Source organism: Conger conger, chromosome 8, assembly GCF_963514075.1.
Source record: "Conger conger chromosome 8, fConCon1.1, whole genome shotgun sequence".
Taxonomy (NCBI): domain Eukaryota; kingdom Metazoa; phylum Chordata; class Actinopteri; order Anguilliformes; family Congridae; genus Conger; species Conger conger.
Window position 1 is genome coordinate 35,772,248 of NC_083767.1, and position 20,611 is coordinate 35,792,858.

The following is a 20,611-nucleotide window of genomic DNA, read 5'->3' on the forward strand; positions in this document are numbered from 1 at the left end:
GTACACAGATTTGAGCTTGTATTTACAATGGTAAAGATGGACAAAGGCCTGTATTAAAGCAATACTAGTCTAATACTAGTCATTTTACTTACTATTAAATAAAAGGGTTCAATTTATTTATTCCTTCAGAAATACTACTTGGTGACTTAAGTGCCATAGTAGTCACAATTGGGGGGGATTGTGGAATGCTTAAAGTTACGGATGGATGGATTTGAGGGTGTAATGTTAGATGTTGCATTGGTCGGGCTAATAAACCAAACCTTCTGTCAGTGTGACTTTGTTCACCAGGGGCCCCCAGCCCTGCTATCGGGAGTGGTGGTTTTCATTGTTATCCGGTGCATAATTGATAACCGTGTAATCAACTGAATTCATTTAAGTCACCGCCCCTGACTACCTCTCATCTGACCTAGACTTGTTGTCACTTTAAAGGTGGAAAAAAACCCGCAGACACATCTGGCATACAGGACCCCTAGATGGTACCAAAAACGCTTGAGCACCATCCATTTGCTGCAAGTTATGTGTGGGTTTCCTTCTCTTTTTTTACCTGTAAGGAGAGCTCTTACCCATGGGTGCTGAATAACTGTTTTATTTCTTTATTTAAGAGTTACAATTAGCTATCTGGTGAGCTGATCGGGCTATTTAGGTTAAAGGCGTAATGTTTCCCCAGAGGTGGTGGTTGGAGGTGAGGTACTGAGAAAGTGTGTTTTACAAGTTCACTCTGGACTCTGTGTCCCGTTGACATGGCTTGGGTTCCCTGGTGAGTTGGCAGGGTGTTTCTTTACAGCTACTGGAAGCAAACCCACTCCTGCTGCTTGCAGGTGTTAAAACTCAATTCCTGGAAGGCCGCAGTGTATGGGGGTTTGGGCCCTCAACTGGCCCTCTACATCACACCTTGGGATTGTATTTGTGTATAGTAATGTATAGTGATATGTATACGTCTTAACTAATTAGTTAAATGAGGAATTGTTGGAGGAATAATTAGTGCAAACGTACTGGAATTCGTCTTCCGTTTCGTAAGGAAAACGGGTTAGTGCCGCGGGCCTGCTGCTGCAGTCTGAGATGATCTCTGTCTCTGTCTGTGTTTGTGTGGGAGACCAGACTGCTACTTGGAATGCTGGCTGTCAATCTTTACCTGGCCAACTGGGCACTGTCACCTGGCTGTCCAATACTCTGGATTCAGAACCAGCTGTGCCGAGAGTGGGTGGAATTCCTGTTTGCCCCTTTGACAGTGAAAGTGCCTTGTTACTGGTTAGACCTGTACAACAGCTCGTTATTGAAAACATTTAATCCGGCAATCGTGTGGCAGCAACTCAATGCAAGAATGCACGTAGACCTGGTCAAGAGGTGAAGTTGTTGTTCTGACAAAACTTGAATGGGGAGGAAATGTGATCTACGCAACTGGCCATGGAATGATTGTTGATGCCGTATGGGGTGGTTTGAGTATCTGCTGATCTCATGGCATCTTGACACACGACAAGCTGACAGGAAGGCAACCGTTACTGAAATATTGCTACAGCAGTAGTATGCAGAAGAGCATCTCTGAACATGATATGTCAAACCTTGAAGTGGATTGGCTACCGCAGCCGAAGACCGATATGTTTAAAAAAATAAGTCTAATGCATAATGTGGTCACTGAGTGTTTCTCTAGCTCTGTCCCTAAAATAACTATGGGTTTGTTTGTCCCTTTCTGATGAGAGGACAAGCTGTAGTTGGTATTAATATTCTGACAAGGGCAGTGGTGGAACGGCCAGCTGTCCGCTCTTATTAATGCACAATTACCTTCTCCACATTGGGTGAAGTGCCTGTGGTAGTCACTATTAGCTTTGATGACCAACCACAGCAGAGCTTTCTGGAAATTTCCACTCTTGAGTTAAAACTGAATTGTGAGTCATTCAGAGCTGCACAGATAAAAGCTGCTGTATAAACCCAAGTTGCTTTGTGAGATTTAAAACTTGGAGCAAAAAATAAATAAATCTTGAATACTAAATGCTGTGCAAGCATTTTTGGATTAAATAAAGTTAAAATGCTGTCGGCAGTTTAAAGTTGTATTTTGTTTCAGAAGTCCGCAAGCATTAATTATTTAGCTGACGAACAAAGAGTTCTATTTGAAACTGAATTCAGAGATGTGCTCAAATTCCCTGTACACTATACGTCATGGTACACTTTTTGCCCGCAGCACGGAAACTATATTATTCTTATAATTTTTTTACATTTAATTTGAACCTGGTAGTTGTCTTGTGGGTTCATTGCCATTTATAACTGTACTAGACTACCAATTCTGATTCATGACCATCTCACCTGATGTATGTTGGCGCTTTTGTGTGTCTGTCTGTTTGTCTCTGTGCAAGAGAGAGAATAATGAACGGAAGTAACATAGGTCCGCTAGCTGTGCTTTATACTGAAGACATAATTTAGCAGATGAATGCATTTAGTCCCCTTTTCCTATTCACAGGTTTTGAAGGAGGTAAGGCTATGACTAAATGTCTGTAAGGATGAATTGTTTTTAAGGTGGTGGGGTGAGGGTAGGGGTGGTTGTACAGGGAGGTGAATTTGACTCTTGCATGGCCCGGGCTAATGTGCATTCCTCTGCACCCAGACTTGAGTTCACTTGGCTGGCTGCACAGAAGACCCATACAGGCAGGGCACTGGTTTCGGGCCCCGGTCGAATTGTAATGCTGTCTGACTCCCTGGTAGAATAAGTAGCCTGTTGCCTACGTGCACACACACACACACACGCACACACACACATACCCTCACAGAAAATGGTGAAGAAAATATACGCCTCTTCATGAAGTTCTGTTAATCCTCTGAGTCATCGAGGCGCTTACCTGTAATTATATATCACATACTTCAGGTATTAGAGAGCTTGTTTCTCATGTTTGGAAGTATTAAACTGCTGTTTTCTGGTGAGAATGAGGTTTTAAGCCCTGTTATTAATTTTACCTGGACTTCAAAAGGGATTAAATGGAACAATTACCCAATACTCAAGCCCAAAAAGTTGTCGGAAACTGAAAGGGTATACTTCACTGAATAAAACGTCTGTTTTCCACAAAAAATGTAGCTTAAGACTAAGCTATGTTTGTGATGTTTCAGACCGCATTCATTCAGCACAAAAACGGAAGTCTTTAAGAAGGTTGTTTAATATTATAATGTTGTTATTATTATTGACAGTGTCACCAAACGGCTTAGCATCCTTACAACCATGTTGAAGAATGTAGAGAGTTTTTCTGTGGCATGAATGTTAATTTTGGCAACAAAGCCCATTTTGAAAATATCAGCACATAAATTTGCACCAGGCAGGGAAAACCAACGGAGAGGTCAGAGTTGCTGTATAAGGTAAGTCTGAACTCCTGTGACGCCTGCTCTTCCAAGTGGCTGCTTCACTTGGATCAGACCCACAGATATGTGAACAAGGGGACTGACAGCTGTTGATACAGCATCAACAGCACAAATTAACGGGTTGCTGGGAAACGGGGAGATACCTTTACCCCCCTCTAAGACACATAGTCTCCCTGGTTTGACACAGTCAGATCCTTTGTTATTGGGAGCTAGGATTGCAGGGTGCTATGGCAAGGAGGGGAAGTGTATGTAAAAATATACGTTTATAGATAAGGTCTTGGTTCAGGGCTAAGACACTATTGTTTCTAGACAGACTTGTCCAAGGTAGGTGCCAATTTGAGAAAGAAATCCTGGCTACAATCCCCTTATGTCTCAGTGCAATTGTCATGAATTGCCTACTCTATTCTTCAGTCAGGTTCCTTAGAATGGGGCAATACATTGGAACAAAAAGTAAATAAAACATTTTGGAGGCCAAAATGCTAAGCCCACAGGATAAAGCAGGGACGTAACTCAAGCAGAAGTCTTTCATTAAATTTCAGGTCACTGGTGATTCAGTTTTCAGGAAGTTCGTCATTCTCTGTCTCTTGCACCACATAAACAGAGTAAAGTAAGCCATGTATGCTCATGGGTCAGCAGAATCCGATAGCCGCATAACGATTTAATTCATGCTTAGTCATATTTTTGACTGAGCTTATATTAATACTCCTAATAATAATCACCATCATTTTCAGTGTTGAGCCAAAACTGGTCAAAATGCATTAAAATGTTTTTCATCATGAAATCACAGAACTTAAACACGTGGCTTCAAATGTAATTAATCAAGACTGATTGGAAAGCAGCATAAGCAGGGGTTCTCCAGGACCTGGGTTCATTGCCCCTGCCATAGGGAAAGGCACCTAAACACACTTTTCACTACAATGGAGGCTCACCACCACCGAACCTGTTGCTTTTCAGTGTGCTACGCTACTTAGTTTTTATAGAGCGCGGCCACATTAAATTTGATTTTGTCCCTCTTTTATTCTAATGCCTTGCATTGCAGTTTTTTCCTCTTCTCTTTTCTCCTCTTCTCTGTATCACTTTCTACTAAAAGTCCTCTTGAGTTTGCACTGGAAACCATGATCCTCTTAGTCTGCTTCTGCAATGTTCCTGGCATTATGCCCTCCTGTGTAGTTTTTTATATCTATTGTGTCTCCTGTCCACCAGATTTTTGGCTCACAACTTTAGGAAACACTAGCCTCAAGCAAAGATTTATTTTTTCCTTTCTCTTTTCTCTTTTCAAACATTTCATGTCCAAAAATAGGATTAGTGTCCTGTCTGGCTTTATTAAGCATTTCTTGGCACATGCAGTTGTTAAACATTGTAATGAAAGCTTCTTGCTTTCATACTGGACTGGCCTTTTTTATGGTGCAGGATCAATTTCCTCTTTCCACTGATATTTAAAGCTGACAAAGGTAAACTTATATGAAGATTATTTCATTTAGTGACCTTTTAAACTTGATGAGAATATAATCCAAAGTATTGAGCAATGTTGAGAACATAGCCCAATTGGCTACGCCCCCATTAAGTCTCTTTTTCAGGGCTATTCAATTTGCGGCCCAAATGTAGCTTCACCTACATACTCGCTGCCAGAAAAGTTGTACATCAAGAATTATGCCTGCAGAGTGTTTGCAGCTAAGGTGGGGTCAATTCCAGTTCAGTTCAGCCAGTTCAGGAAAGTAACTGAGGTCCAATTGATCTGTAGAAAAATTCTACCCATTTTCCAGTCGTTTAATTGAAATCCACTTCATTTCCTGAGCTGACTGAAACGGAATTGGCCCTGACCCTTGTCACTAGTGGCAAAATAATAAGTAATAGCCATCTATAAGCTACACATTTTAAAGGCACCTCTTTTGTTAACACATGTGGCCTTGTCATACATTTTTTAAATAGCAGTTATTTTTTTTAAATTAATCTGGCCCCTTGGTCTTTGTCTCTGTCCTGAAATATTTTCATTTTCATATTAGTGCTTGGTTCTGCCCAGTGCCATAGATGTAGTTTTTCTTTCTTTCTTTTGTATCCATTTTATCTCTAAAATTGATATCCCAGGTCTCTATTGTGCGCTTGTCTTCAACGTTAGTGCTTTGGTTCATCCTATGGTCTACCCTAAATAAAATCGGGAATGTGTCAGCTGTGAAACCCGGTGTGCAACAAACTGATATTCACTTGCAACCTGAGCAGGAGGTTTAGGTTAAGATGACATGGTTGCGACTGGGTCATTGTGGATTGGGAAGTAGTATGGCTAAAAAGCACAAAGATGGGAAATAGTGCCACATGTATTGCTAAACTGTAAGATGTATGAAGAGGAGAGGATGACCATATTTAAAGAGCTGTCTGATGTGGGCATAAATAAATTCAGTTTAAGGACGATACTGGGAGAAGGAGATCAACAGATTGTGGTGCGTGCGTGTGCGTGTTGAAATTGTACTTCCCTCTAGGGTCTTTCAGCGCACTTATCCCTGGTTATGGGTATGCACTTTGCACATTGTTGTACGTCGCTCTGGATAAGAGCGTCTGCCAAATGCCAGTAATGTAATGTAATGTAATGTAATGTAATGTATAAGTAAAAGTTATCCAGTTCCTGACTACAATATCCCTGGGTATAAAACTGGATGGTGCTAAGGAGCAACAGGGCTAGTCGGCCAAACCAAAGGAAGAAGAAGAAGAAGAAGAAGAAGGACAGAAACGTCACATCTTAACCCCTCCTTTAAAAAAATCGGAAGTACGTTTCGCATACAAACAATATGGCGGATACTCTAGTAGATAGTGAGGTTCAGACTCTTCGTAATCGTTTTAAAAAAGATGCTGAATTTCTATTGCGCGGGGTTTCAGACGATGACAGCCTCGAAAAGAGTAAGTTCATAGGCACTACACTGTTAGATTAATTTAATCTGTACATGCATATGACATGAACATGTAACGGGTAACTAGTAGCTACGTTAAGTTGCATGCATGCACAACTACATTAGCTGGCTGGCTAGCTAGCTAAGTTATCTAGCCTAGCTAGCTGGCTGGATAAAATAAGGCGCTTGTCAGCACGCTTTAAAGAGAACCTATTCCAGTGATTAGTTAGCTAGCTAGCGTACGAAATTGGCTCATGTAGCTTAGGCTACGTGGTGTTGGCAGCCACCACTATATAAACTTGCCCAATGTATTGCACAACAATTAGCCGTGGTACATTTATGTTTCAATTCTATTTCCTCTTATCCGAAGGCAACTGTACAACATGTTTTATTTCGCCCCATTACGTTTGCTGCTTGATGTTAATATTAGTTTATTTGCAAGAGGATAACAAAATGTAGACTTAACATTACTGCTTTGAACCGTCTGCTTTTGTTTATCGACTGCGCCTTTTTACAGTAAGTTAGCTTAGTTTCGCATGACTTTACACGCAAACACTGCTGGATAACCAGATAATAAAGGAATGCCCTGCTAATATTAGCTTGTTAGCCAAGTATAATATTGACACGAAATCAACATCTTTATAATTCCAGATTATTTCTAAAATCAACTCTTTGGATCTAAAACTCAGTAATATCTAACATCGACATTCCCACGAATAACACCAGCACAACTAACTTAACTGACGTTACCTATCGGAAATATAATGCAGCTGTTGGATGCTGAGCATTTAAGATGGCTACTAAATTAGGCTAGGTGGAGAGACTGCTTGCTAAAAATCCATTAACACCACTTGTGTGACTTGTTGGCTATATTCATTTTCGAAACTTGATTCCTGTTGTCTAGACACGCTCCCGAAATGGTCTTCGCCTGCTTTCAACCACAATAAATGGGCAATGTCGTATCATAAAGGATCTCTGTAGTAGTTTACAGTGCTCAATTGTCTTATCACGAGGGACGATCTTGGACATCAGCCACTGGTTCTTGATTGTTCCAATTTGTATGTACGTCAGTTCTACTGAGTCAGCTGCAATTTGATAGTTGCACCTCACAAACCCTTTGCAGGTCTGACTGGCACTACATTAACTGTATAACTGAAATAACAATGCCTGGAGAAGTTTATGAAATGCCCACTGGGGATTAGGGCAAAAGTAAAAAGTAAAAATGCAACACAAATGAACAATCCAAGATATCTTTAAAAAAAAAAATTAGGCATGACATCAACCATTACCTTTTAGTGTTTAAAAATGTGTGCTAAATGTTTTCACTTGCTTTAATAAAATATCTTATTTCTATACACCACAAATCATGTCAGCCTTGGTGCTTTGCCAGCGAGCAGCTGGCCACCATTTCTATGTATTACAATGGCTGTCTGTCAACATAAAAACGTTTTATCCACCGCTAAATTATAGTGATTATCGGCTTTCTAAGGGGAAAAAGGTAGGCTAGGGCTCTGAGGCAGATTCATTTCAATCCAGGCAACTTTTAGGCCCAGTGTGTCCTTAAAGGCCACTGAAGCTGAACAGCAGAGATTGAGAGATGGATCGTCATATTCTGCTATATAAATGGCTCCTTTTCATGTCGCCAATTTTTTTTTTGGCCCCTTGCTGCTTAGTGTGTCCTCAAGCACATCAAATCTTGTTTCCACTCCTCTGGGTGATATTCTTTCAGTTTTATGAGGTGGGTGCCTTTCCATGGACTGCCTCCTTAGGGTTCTACCCTAACATTTCTTTCAAGGAGCACATGTTCGGGGCTCTATGCCAACATTTTCTAAGGAACTCTTCTGCTCCTAAATTGAATGAAATGTAAGAGCGTGCTAATGCATCCCAATTAGTAGATGTGCTCCGAAATATTTTTTCTGGTGAAAATAATGTCACCCTGCTCATGAGGTAAGAGTGGTTGTCTGGCAGTGTCCTAAGCAGGGCACCCTACCCTCAATTGATCTCCCCAAGCTTATTGGTGACTTGCATGGCAGCCTTTTACCATTGGGGGTATGAGTCTGTGTGTGAATGGGTGAATGAGAGGCATTAATTGTAATGCCCTTGTGAACAGAAAGTTGCAAATGCGGCTAAAATAGGAGCGCTGTTGAACCCTGCCCCTGATCCATACTGGGCTGTTTCGGCAGTCTGATTAAGTGCATTCTCCCCACCAGGTGTCAGTTATCCAGCTCTGTAGCGAGATAGCCATGTGTGTTCTTTTGTTTCTTCTAATTTAGCCAAATGTTGAACTACTTCACCTTTAAGAGCACTCTTTGGTTGCTTAAAACAATTTGATGATGTAACAAGTCAGGATGTGCGCTGTGCATCACACTACCCTGGTTTAGCCTCCCGTCCAACATGCCTTTAAGCTCATTGGTCACATTGGCTACCCCATATCCTTCCCCTATTGCAAAGCCAGAACATGCATGGATGAAGTCTTAGAAGAAACCCTAAACCCTGGGCCTTGTGTATATAATTATTGTGAAGAGAAAAATGTGCATTAGTGTTAGACCAGGTCATAACAATTAGTTTATGCACTTTTTGAATTAAAAGCATTTGAAAAATGAATGTAATAATAATAATTTTGTCTCCGGGCTGCAGACATTTTGGGTGTCATCACAATGTCACAAGAACTTGTTGTCACCTCAGACCTGGAGCTTCCATCTGCCCACACCTGTGGCGCCTTGTGTGATTAGATTACTCCGTTATTGATAGATAGATGGAGACCTTCATTTAATCCAAAAGAGGCCAGTTGGTAGCAAAGCTCTTTTACAGTGGCACCCTGAGAATACAATAAGGTAGCAAATCAGCCAAGAATATCGTAAAGTGGAGCAAACAAGATGGAAATGCCCAGATAAAAAAAACTAATACATTCTGAAAAGGAAATACAAGTGTCCTGGAAAAAATTTGGAAAGCCGTTTGGCCATCTTTCCAAATGTTTGAGTTGCATAATTTACAGTTAGAACCAAATGTAGGCCATTGCTAATTTAAACCACTCACTTTCGCTCCTTTTTAAAGTTTGAGGTCTCCTCTTCCCTCTAGGTCCGGAGGAAAAAGACGCAAAGCCCCTCCCTCGAATTAACCGCCATTCTGTCTTCTGGATCGCGGCTGCCGTTGGGTTGACCTACTACCTCGACTTCTTCGCCGTTATAATGGTGGACGACAGCATCAATGGGTGAGGGAGCGGTGCTATTGAAGGACGCTTGTTCTGCTCCTTGTGAGTGTGGAATACCCAGCTTAAGCAAAATGTTCTCACAATGTTGCTGGAATGTTTTTTCAATGTTGTAATATTGCAATGTTGTACATTGCAGCAAGAGAATTTTTGTTTTTGCTGGGTATATAGGGGAACATTTTCATAGTGACAATGCGTTTAATGGAGGTTCCTCAAGTTGTGTGTCCTGAAGGCCTGCAGTGTTTGTAAGCTTTTGTGCTTCCCTTACAGTCAGCAGCCAGTCTCAGCCTTTGAAACCATATGGGCTCATGGCAAGCTTAGATCAATGTTAAGATTTTTTTTTGCTGGTTGCTGGTTCCTTCCTAAGCGTTTGCACATTAGCTTTGTGCATGAAAGCCCACCAATGACAAGCATCTTTAACATTAATAATACCCACTTAAGTGCTGGCATTAAAAAAACAGCCAATGAACAGCAATTACACCACTTCAGGACTGGAACCTCACACCTCTGGTCTACTGTGATTGGCTGTGGAGAGCCCACGTACTACTGCACAGCGTAATGTACTGTTGCCTGAAAATTGATATAGCATTGTAATTACTGTGGCTTCAGAAAGTACTCAGACCCCTTGACTTTTTGTGCAGTTTATTGTGTTATAGATGTAATTTTAAATGGTTAAAAGCCATTACTGCCCATTAATCTACACTCAATAACCCATAGGGCCATTCTATGAAAAATCAACCAGAGGTGTGGGTGGTGACCATTCAAACCACTCAAACTTTGTGCAAATTTTCTTTATATATTCAATACATGCAAAACAGCCTCATTGGATTTCATTCTGGAAATATTGGCTCTTAAATAACAATGGGGTGGGAACTTCAAGCACTATGTCTGGTGAACACCAGGCACTGCTCATTGCCTGGCTAATTCCGTACGGTGAAGAATTGTGGTGGCAGCATTATGCAATATGGGTGCTTCTCAGTGGCAGGGACAGGGAGACTGGTCAGAATTGAGGGAAGGAGGAATGCAGCCAAACACAGAGAGGTACTTGAAGAGAACTTGCTCCAGAGTGCACGCAACCTCAGACTGGGGCGACGGTTAACATTTCAGCGCAACAATGACCCAGGACAACACTGGAGTGGCTTCAGGACAAGTCTCTGACTGTGCTTGAGTGGCCCAGTCTATTCCCAGACTCAAACCCCATTGTTTTTTCTCTTTACCATATCTTCAATATGGCAGATTTGTTGACCTTGTATGCAAGTTACAGAGACTGGCACAGTGATTTTGAAAGGTGTGTACACAGTGTTGAGAAATTCCAGTCAACGGTTTTAAGAAACACTCCAGGTATTTAAGAAATGGTATTTCTACACAATAGCCAGTCATGCACTGCGGTTAGCATAATGTATAAAACTCAAAATAACAGGGAATAGCGTACATGTTATCTATATTAAAGACCTCTATTCATAAAAAGTTAGTGAAGTTATTCTCAAGTGAATTTTAGGATTTGGGAACTGTAGACTTAAGACTTGTAAATACTATGGAATTCTGGGGGTGCAGTGGCTCTTCTGATGCAATGTGTTTAATGGCAATCTGCCACTGGCAAAATGACATTTAAAAATACTTTTTGCCCATTTACTAGACAGGCAACAAACTAGTGTCAAAAATATAACATTTGGATAATACAAAATGAAGCATTCAGCGTGTTTGCAGTATGTTGCTAACTGTTCATGTGTGGTTTTGTTGCAGTTGGTGGTTCAGTGTCGCTGTGGTATTACTGGGAATTAGCGTGGCGTTAGCATTGTTCTGTATCCTGTACCTGGATTGGTTCAAGGGCATTCAGCACTATGACCAGGAGTACCCGGCTCTCGCACCCGTCACCACGGCCATCTTCATCGCTGCGTCCTGCAGGTGGGATTTACCTGTCGTTATCAGGGAGAGACTCAGATGGGGTTCCTTAACCTAGAATCCCAACTTCTGTTCCAAGCTGAATAATGCTGTGACTCAAATCACATCCAGATTATTATATATACAGTGCAGTCCCTTAAGTGTTTGGACAGTGGTCAGTCTGTACTTTAACCTCATCATTTCATTTGTAATCCAATGTGCTGGGGTACAGAGCCAAAAGAACAGACATTTTTACCACTGGCCAAATACTTATGTATATGCTGTATATAAAATGAAATGCATGCGTGCAGTGGACTCAAGAATTATTGACACCCCTGACTCGCCATTGACACAAAAACACCCAATATAATAAGAAACTCAGTGCCAATGTGAAATACTGTGCTTTATTAATGTTTCAAAAATCAAGCATTTTCATGAAAAATTTCACCAAAATCAAGGTTTCATAATTATTTGCACCTCTGGTTTATTATTTGGTGCATCCACTTCTGGCAAGTATAACAACATGATGTCTGTATCTGTAAAGGTCAACAAGGTTTAGGGAACACATTTGGAGGGATTTACCCCCTCCCCCCAGTCCAAAAGTAATTGGACAATTGACTGCTCATGTTTCTTGGACAGATGTATTTATTGCATAAGGTGGTGGCAAAAGATCTATTCCTATTCTAGGAGTGCCACCTGCATTCGGAGTCTGTTTTCTCAACATGAGGACCAAAGAGGTGTCAATGCCAGTAAAGCAGGCCATCATTAGGCTGAAAAATCAGAATAAATAAATCGGGAAAGAACATCCGTCAACATGTCGAGCCTTGCAGTTGATCGGCTACAGCAGCAGAGGATGAACACCTGTAATAAATGCCTCATAAATTGGTCCCTGAGTGTATATGGCTGAAGATCGGTTTAATCAAATGTTTGTGCTGAAATTTCTTCTTTTTTCGTTTTTGTTTTGTTCCCCAGTTTTAATATAGCACTGTGGCCAGTGTGGTCAATATTCACTCCCGTCATCCTTTTCACCCAGTTTATGGGGGTGCTGATGCTTATTTCCATGCTGGGCTGATGCAGGCTTGAGGTAAGCGCCACATGCACCAGCCCAAAATATGCATGAATAAGAAATATAAACATCATGATTGCATTAGCCCTAGGTCAATAATGAAAACAATCCAAACAGTTTTCAGTAACTCTGTAACTATGCAGATGTTTTAATTAAATTTTACAGAAAATGTATATATTTGTATATGTAATGTATATATGTATAAAATTTTCTCCTTCACAGATTCCTCCCAACCTTGATTTGGACTGTTGGGACTGTTTTATGTTGAAGTTGAATGCATTCTTTACTTTCAGCGATTATACTGTATCTAATATTGTTCATACTAAATGCCAATGCTTTTAAATGCCAATACAATTTTTTTATTGTTTAGTATGTAAAGCTATTTATTTGTTTTCAGTTTCTGTGTTCTAATACAACTCTGTGTAATTAAAACAAACACTGTATATGGCATTTTTTGTATTACTTTCTTATTAAAACATAATTATCAAAGCTGGTTTTCACTGTTTTCTGTGTAATATTCTAATTGATTTATTTTCTGTGTCCTGCTCTGACATTTCAGATGGAAGACTAAAACTATTTATATATTGTTTTTTCTTTACCATATCTTCAATATGGCAGATTTGTTGACCTTGTATGCAAGTTACAGAGACTGGCACAGTGATTTTGGAAGGTGTGTACACAGTGTTGAGAAATTCCAGTCAACGGTTTTAAGAAACACTCCAGGTATTTAAGAAATGGTATTTCTACACAATAGCCAATCATGCACTGCGGTTAGCATGATGTATAAAACTCAAAATAACATAGGGTATAGCGTACATGTTATCTGTATTAAAGACCTCTATTCATAAAAAGTTAGTGAAGTTATTCTCAAGTGACTTTAAGGTTTTGGGAACTGTAGACTTAAGACTTGTAAATACTATGGAATTCTGAGGGTGCAGTGGGTCTTTGATGCAATGTGTTTAATGGCAATCTGCCACTGGGAAGTTACTAGCGCAGAACAATGGGGGTCAGGTGGTGGTGGTGGTGGTGTGTGGGGGGGGGGTTAAGCAAAATGTTCTCACAATGTTGCTGGAATGTTTTTTCAATGTTGAAATATTGACACTACATTGCAGCAACATTACAAGAGCGTTTTTGTCTTTGCTGGGTATATAGGGGAACATTTTCATAGTGACAATGCATTTAATGCAGGTTCATCAAGTTTGTGTCCTGAAGGCCTGCAGTGTTTGTAAGCTTTTGTGCTTCCCTTCCAATCAGCAGCCAGTCTCAGCCTTTGAAACAATATGGACTCATGGCAAGCTTAGATCAATGTTAAGATTTCTTTTTGCTGGTTGCTGGTTCCTTCCTAAGCATTTGCACATTAGCTTTGTGCATGAAAGTCCACCAATGACAGGCATCTTTAACATTAATAATGCCCACTTAAGTGCTGGCATTAAAAAAACAGCCAATGAACAGCAATTACACCACTTCAGGACTGGAGCCTCACACCTCTGGTCTACTCTGTGATTGGCTGTGGAGAGCCCCTGTACTACTGCACTGCGTAATGTACTGTTGCCTGAAAATTGATATAGCATTGTAATTACTGTGGCTTCAGAAAGTACTCAGACCCCTTGACTTTTTGTGCAGTTTATTGTGTTATAGATGTAATTTTAAATGGTTAAAATAGCCATTACTGCCCATTAATCTACACTCAATAACCCATAGGGCCATTCTATGAAAAATCAACCAGAGGTGTGGGTGGTGACCATTCAAACCACTCAAACTTTGTGCAAATTTTCTTTATATATTCAATACATGCAAAACAGCCTCATTGGATTTCATTCTGGAAATATTGGCTCTTAAATAACAATGGGGTGGGAACTCCAAGCACTATGTCTGGTGAACACCAGGCACTGCTCATTGCCTGGCTAATTCCCTACGGTGAAGAATTGTGGTGGCAGCATTATGCAATATGGGTGCTTCTCAGTGGCAGGGACAGGGAGACTGGTCAGAATTGAGGGAAGGAGGAATGCAGCCAAATACAGAGAGGTACTTGAAGAGAACTTGCTCCAGAGTGCACACAACCTCAGACTGGGGCGACGGTTGACATTTCAGCGCAACAATGACCCAGGACAACACTGGAGTGGCTTCAGGACAAGTCTCTGACTGTGCTTGAGCGGCCCAGTCTATTCCCAGACTCAAACCCCATTGTTTTTTCTTTACCATATCTTCAATATGGCAGATTTGTTGACCTTGTATGCAAGTTACAGAGACTGGCACAGTGATTTTGGAAGGTGTGTACACAGTGTTGAGAAATTCCAGTCAACGGTTTTAAGAAACACTCCAGTTATTTAAGAAATGGTATTTCTACACAATAGCCAGTCATGCACTGCGGTTAGCATAATGTATAAAACTCAAAATAACAGGGAATAGCGTACATGTTATCTATATTAAAGACCTCTATTCATAAAAAGTTAGTGAAGTTATTCTCAAGTGAATTTTAGGATTTGGGAACTGTAGACTTAAGACTTGTAAATACTATGGAATTCTGGGGGTGCAGTGGCTCTTCTGATGCAATGTGTTTAATGGCAATCTGCCACTTGGATAATACAAAATGAAGCATTCAGCGTGTTTGCAGTATGTTGCTAACTGTTCATGTGTTAATGTGTGGTTTTGTTGCAGTTGGTGGTTCAGTGTCACTGTGGTATTACTGGGAATTAGCGTGGCGTTAGCGTTGTTCTGTGTCCTGTACCTGGATTGGTTCAAGGGCATTCAGCACTATGACCAGGAGTACCCGGCTCTCGCACCCGTCACCACGGCCATCTTCATCGCTGTGTCCTGCTGGTGGGATTTACCTGTCGTTATCAGGGAGAGACTCCGATGGGGTTCCTTAACCTAGAATCCCAATTTCTGTTCCAAGCTGAATAATGCTGTGGCTCAAATCACATCCAGATTATTATATATACAGTGCAGTCCCTTAAGTGTTTGGACAGTGGTCAGTCTGTACTTTACCCTCATTTCAATTGTAATCCAATGTGCTGGGGTACAGAGCCAAAAGAACAGAAATTTTTACCACTGGCCAAATACTTATGTATATGCTGTATATAAAATGAAATGCATGCGTGCAGTGGACTCAATAATTATTGACACCCCTGACTCGCCATTCACATAAAAAAAACCAATATAATAAGAAACTCAAAGTGCCAATGTGGAATACTGTGCTTTATTAATGTTTCAAAAATCAAACATTTTCATGAAAAATTTCACCAAAATCAAGGTTTCATAATTATTTGCACCTCTGGTTTATTATTTGGTGCATCCACTTCTGGCAAGGATAACAACATGATGTCTGTATCTGTAAAGGTCAACAAGGTTTAGGGAACACATTTGGAGGGATTTACCCCCTCCCCCCCAGTCCAAAAGTAATTGGACAATTGACTGCTCATGTTTCTTGGACAGATGTATTTATTGCATAAGGTGGTAGCAAAAGATCTATTCCTATTCTAGGAGTGCCACCTGCATTCGGAGTCTGTTTTCTCAACATGAGGACCAAAGAGGTGTCAATGCCAGTAAAGCAGGCCATCATTAGGCTGAAAAATCAGAATAAATAAATCGGGAAAGAACATCCGTCAACATGTCGAGCCTTGCAGTTGATCGGCTACAGCAGCAGAGGACGAACAACTGTAATAAATGCCTCATAAATTGGTCCCTGAGTGTATATGGCTGAAGATCGGTTTAATCGAATGTTTGGGCTGAAATTTCTTCTTTTTTCGTTTTTGTTTTGTTCCCCAGTTTTAATATAGCACTGTGGCCAGTGTGGTCAATATTCACTCCCGTCATCCTTTTCACCCAGTTTATGGGGGTGCTGATGCTTATTTCCATGCTGGGCTGATGCAGGCTTGAGGTAAGCGCCACATGCACCAGCCCAAAATATGCATGAATAAGAAATATAAACATCATGATTGCATTAGCCCTGGGTCAATAATGAAAACAATCCAAACAGTTTTCAGTAACTCTGTAACTATGCAGGTGTTTTAATTAAATTTTACCGAAAATGTATATATTTGTATATGTAATGTATATATGTATAAAATTTTCTCCTTCACAGATTCCTCCCAACCTTGATTTGGACTGTTGAGACTGTTTTATGTTGAAGTTGAATGCATTCTTTACTTTCAGCGATTATACTGTATCTAATATTGTTCATACTAAATGCCAATGCTTTTAAATGCCAATACAATTTTTTTATTGTTTAGTATGTAAAGCTATTTATTTGTTTTCAGTTTCAGTGTTCTAATACAACTCTATGTAATTAAAACAAACACTGTACATGGCATTTTTTGTATTACTTTCTTATTAAAACATAATTATCAAAGCTGGTTTTCACTGTTTTCTGTGTAATATTCTAATTGATTTATTTTCTGTGTCCTGCTCTGACATTTCAGATGGAAGACTAAAACTATTTATATATTGTTTTTTCTTTACCATATCTTCAATATGGCAGATTTGTTGACCTTGTATGCAGAGACTGGCACAGTGATTTTGGAAGGTGTGTACACAGTGTTGAGAAATTCCAGTCAACGGTTTTAAGAAACACTCCAGGTATTTAAGAAATGGTATTTCTACACAATAGCACTGCGGTTAGCATGATGTATAAAACTCTAAATAACATAGGGAATAGCGTACATGTTATCTGCATTAAAGACCTCTATTCATAAAAAGTTAGTGAAGTTATTCTCAAGTGACTTTTAGGTTTTGGGAACTGTAGACTTAAGACTCTTAAATACTATGGAATTCTGGGGGTGCAGTGGGTCTTCTGATGCAATGTGTTTGCCTAAATACTTTTCCCACAAAAGTAACTGTGCAATTACCCTGTACCCTTGTTTGTTTCTGATGCCAGTTGAGGATTTTCTAGAACTTGTGTAGAATTACAAATATAGACCTGCTTAAAAGTGGTTCATTACATTGCAGATACTTTTATCCAAAGCGATCCACACAGCCGTGCATATCAAGGTCATAGAACAAACAACAGATAAGGTACAATTCATGTATGATTGGTTGTAAGGCCATGAACATAAGTCCAGTGCACAAGGCAGATAGGCCAGGTCTGCAACTACCATAGCAAGAAATCTACAACTTCAGGTGAAACCGTACCGAGACAAATACAAATTTAGAAATCTGAGATTAAGGTACAAAATAGTAATAGTAGTAGTAGTTATTTATTTCGGTCCTTATTAACAATTCCACCATTGGGCAGCTAGGGTGGGGAAGCTGCAGTCTGGACAAGCGAGAGCCATTCACATGGCTGGCAGGATGAGCAGGCCGGCCTGTCGCAGCAGAGTGGAGTGGTCGAGCTGGTGCATAGGGCTGGATTAGGTCCTGTAAATTGGGAGGGGCTGTCTTGTTGGCTGCAGCATAAGCTAGAGTCAGAACTTTGAATCTGATTGCAGCAACTTGTAACCAGTGGTTCAAACTATCCATAGTGTCAGCACCAATCCCATGCTATTCTGTCTAAATAACATTGCCTCTCATTTTCATTTAATTTACATTAATGCCATTTGGCAGACGCTCTTATCAAGAGTGGCATAGTGCAAAGTGCATACCCATAACCAGGGATAGGTGCGCTGAAAGACCGTAGAGGGAAGTACAATTTCAACTGCTACCTGCACAATAGGTTTTTTTCATTCGTAATGCCGCAACACGCAAATGTATGAATAAACTAGCAAAGGTATTATCCTAATACATAAGTAAATGCCAGTGGAGGAAGTAAGCAGGCGGGTGACATGCAAGTGTTTGGGAAGGTTGAAGACCAGATGAGCTGCTGCATTCTGGATAAGTTGGAGGGGTCTGATGGCAGATGCAGGGTGGCCAGCCAGTAGAGAGTTGCAGTAGTCCAGGTGGGACAAAACCATCGCTTGGACCAGGAGCTGGGTCGAGTAGGGGGTGAGAAAAGGGCAGATTCTCTGGATGTTGTATAGGAAGAACCTGCATGAGAAATGTAGAGATCCAGATGGGGAGAGGTAAGAGCAGGAATGAAGATCATTTCAGTCTTACCTGGGTTGAGCTTTAGATGGTGGTTGTCCAACCAGCTCTGGATGTCACTCAGGCAAGCAGAGATGCGGGCTGAAACTTGTGTGTCAGATGGTGGGAATGAGATGAAGAGTTGGGTATCATCAGCGTATCAGTGGTAGGATAGACCATGAGCAGTGATAACAGGGCCAATGGAACGAGTGTAGAGAGAGAAAAGAAGTGGACCTGGGGAACTTCTGTGGCAAGGGGCCGAGGTGTCGATACTGTACCAGCCCAGGCAACCTGGAAGGAGCGACCAGAGAGGTAGGCTGAGTTCAGGGCTGTGCCGCAGATCCCTGCTGCTGACAGGGAGGACAGGAGGATGGAGTGATCCAAAATGTCAAAGGCAGCAGAGAGATCTGGAAAAATGAGGGCAGAGGAGAGGGAGGCTGCTCGTGCAGCATGGAGTGATTCACTGACAGAGAAGAGTGTGGTCTCTGTCAAGTGGCCAGGTCTGAAGCCAGACTGATGGGGGTCTAGCAGGTTGTTCTTAGAAAAGAAAGAAGAAAGTTGATTAGAAGCAACTTGTTCGACTGTTTTAGATAGAAAAGGAAGAGATACCGGGCAGTAGTGCAGGTTAGGCTTTTGTTTAGCAGCGGGGTGATGTGGGCCCTCTTGGAGGATGATGGAAAACAGGCAGAAGACTGGGAGGAGTTCACGAGGGAGGTGACAAATGGGAGGATGTCAGGTGTGATTGTCTGAAGAGGGGATAGGGTCACGGGCACAGGTTGCACAAGTTGCACAGGTTGTCGGGCTCTGGGAGAGCCAGAGTTGAGAAACATCAAGAGTCTGTAAGGGTAGAGAAAGTAGAAAAGGAAGGGATGGGCGTAGAGGGGGGCAGGGGCACAGAGAGGGGGGTGGTGGTTGCAAAGGATCGTCTTTAGACAAAATGTAATATTAGACAAAGGGAAACTGTAAAAACCAATTGAACACACCAAAGGTTCATTGCAGCCAGCTTTGTTAAATCTGAACTTCATATTGAACCATCAGTCCGGCTTCAGACCTGGCCACTCGATGCAGACTGCACTGCACAAGCAACCTCTCTCTCCTCTGTCCTGATCCTTCTTGACCTCTCTGCGGCGTTCAACACGGTCAACCACTCCATCCTCTTAGCCTCCCTGGCATCTACAGGGATCTGTGGCACAGCCTTAGAGTGGATCAAATCCCCCAGGGCTCAGTCCTCGGACCTCTCCTCTTCTCCATCTACATGAGATCCCTTGGCCCCGTTATCTCTGCTCATGGCGTCTCCTATCATTGTTATGCCGATGACACCCAACTCTTTCTCTCCTTCCCCCCATCAGACACACAGGTCTGTACCCGTTTCTCCGCCTGCCTGAGAGACATCCAGAGCTGGATGGGAAACCACCATTTAAAGCTCAACCCAGGTAAGATGGAGGTAATCTTCATCCCTGCTTTAACCTCTCCCTTCTCTGATTTCTCCATCTCACTAGGGGATACCACAGTGACCTCATCCCCTAGTGCAAGAAAACTTGGAGTGGTGATGGACAACAGGCAATCCTTCTCCGAGAACATCACTACGGTGACCCGGGCGTGCTAGTTCTTCCTCTACAACATCCGGAGAATCCGACCCTTTCTCACCACCTGCTCCACTCAGCTCCTTGTTCAAGCAATGGTCCTGTCCCGCCTGGACTATTGCAATTCTCTGCTGGCTGCCTTCCAGCATCTGCCATCAGACCCCTACAACTGATCCAGAATGCTGCCCGTCTGGTATCCAATGTTCACAGACATTCACATGTCACCCCCCTGCTCAGCAACCTCCACTGGCTGCCTTTTATGGCTCGCATCAAATTTAAAACTTTTGTGCTCGCATACCAGGCAGTTAAAGGATCAGCCCCGTATATATTCAATCCCTTATCAAGACCTATACACCAACAAGACCCCTCCGTTCTGCCACTTCGTGCCGTCTGGCGCCTCCCCCTCGCCACACTTGCACTTCCCGCTCACGACTGCTGTCTGTCCTGGTCCCACAGTGGTGGAATGACCTCCCGGTGGATGTCAGAACGGCAGAGTCTCTGACCTCCTTCAAGCGCAGACTGAAGACCCATCTCTTCAGGCTACACCTTTCCCTCCCCAACTCACCACCATGATTAGCCTTAGACTGTAATGGCACTTTTGTATAGATTGTATAGATATTGTTACTTGTATAGGTATTGTTGTTTTTTATTGGCTGCT

General features: G+C 41.7%; 2 protein-coding genes across 3 annotated transcripts; both read left to right on the top strand.

Moving 5' to 3' along the window:
- Positions 1–6,091: 6,091 nt before the first annotated feature.
- LOC133135516 (transmembrane protein 128-like) lies at positions 6,092–12,862 on the top strand. 2 transcript variants are annotated; one of them, XM_061252572.1, is made up of 5 exons: positions 6,092–6,228; positions 9,297–9,429; positions 11,170–11,331; positions 12,280–12,391; positions 12,596–12,862. In XM_061252572.1, the coding sequence occupies exons 1-4, from the start codon at positions 6,120–6,122 to the stop codon at positions 12,377–12,379; spliced, it is 504 nt and encodes a 167-aa protein (XP_061108556.1). In that variant the 5' UTR covers positions 6,092–6,119; the 3' UTR covers positions 12,380–12,391; positions 12,596–12,862. The 2 variants fall into 2 exon arrangements, with proteins under 2 accessions (XP_061108556.1, XP_061108557.1); XM_061252573.1 differs by lacking the exons at positions 12,280–12,391; positions 12,596–12,862 and adding an exon at positions 11,995–12,273.
- Positions 12,863–14,228: 1,366 nt separating this feature from the next.
- LOC133135789 (transmembrane protein 128-like) lies at positions 14,229–16,724 on the top strand. The gene is made up of 2 exons (XM_061253068.1): positions 14,229–15,193; positions 16,142–16,724. The coding sequence occupies exons 1-2, from the start codon at positions 14,964–14,966 to the stop codon at positions 16,239–16,241; spliced, it is 330 nt and encodes a 109-aa protein (XP_061109052.1). The 5' UTR covers positions 14,229–14,963; the 3' UTR covers positions 16,242–16,724.
- The last annotated feature ends 3,887 nt before the right edge of the window (positions 16,725–20,611 follow it).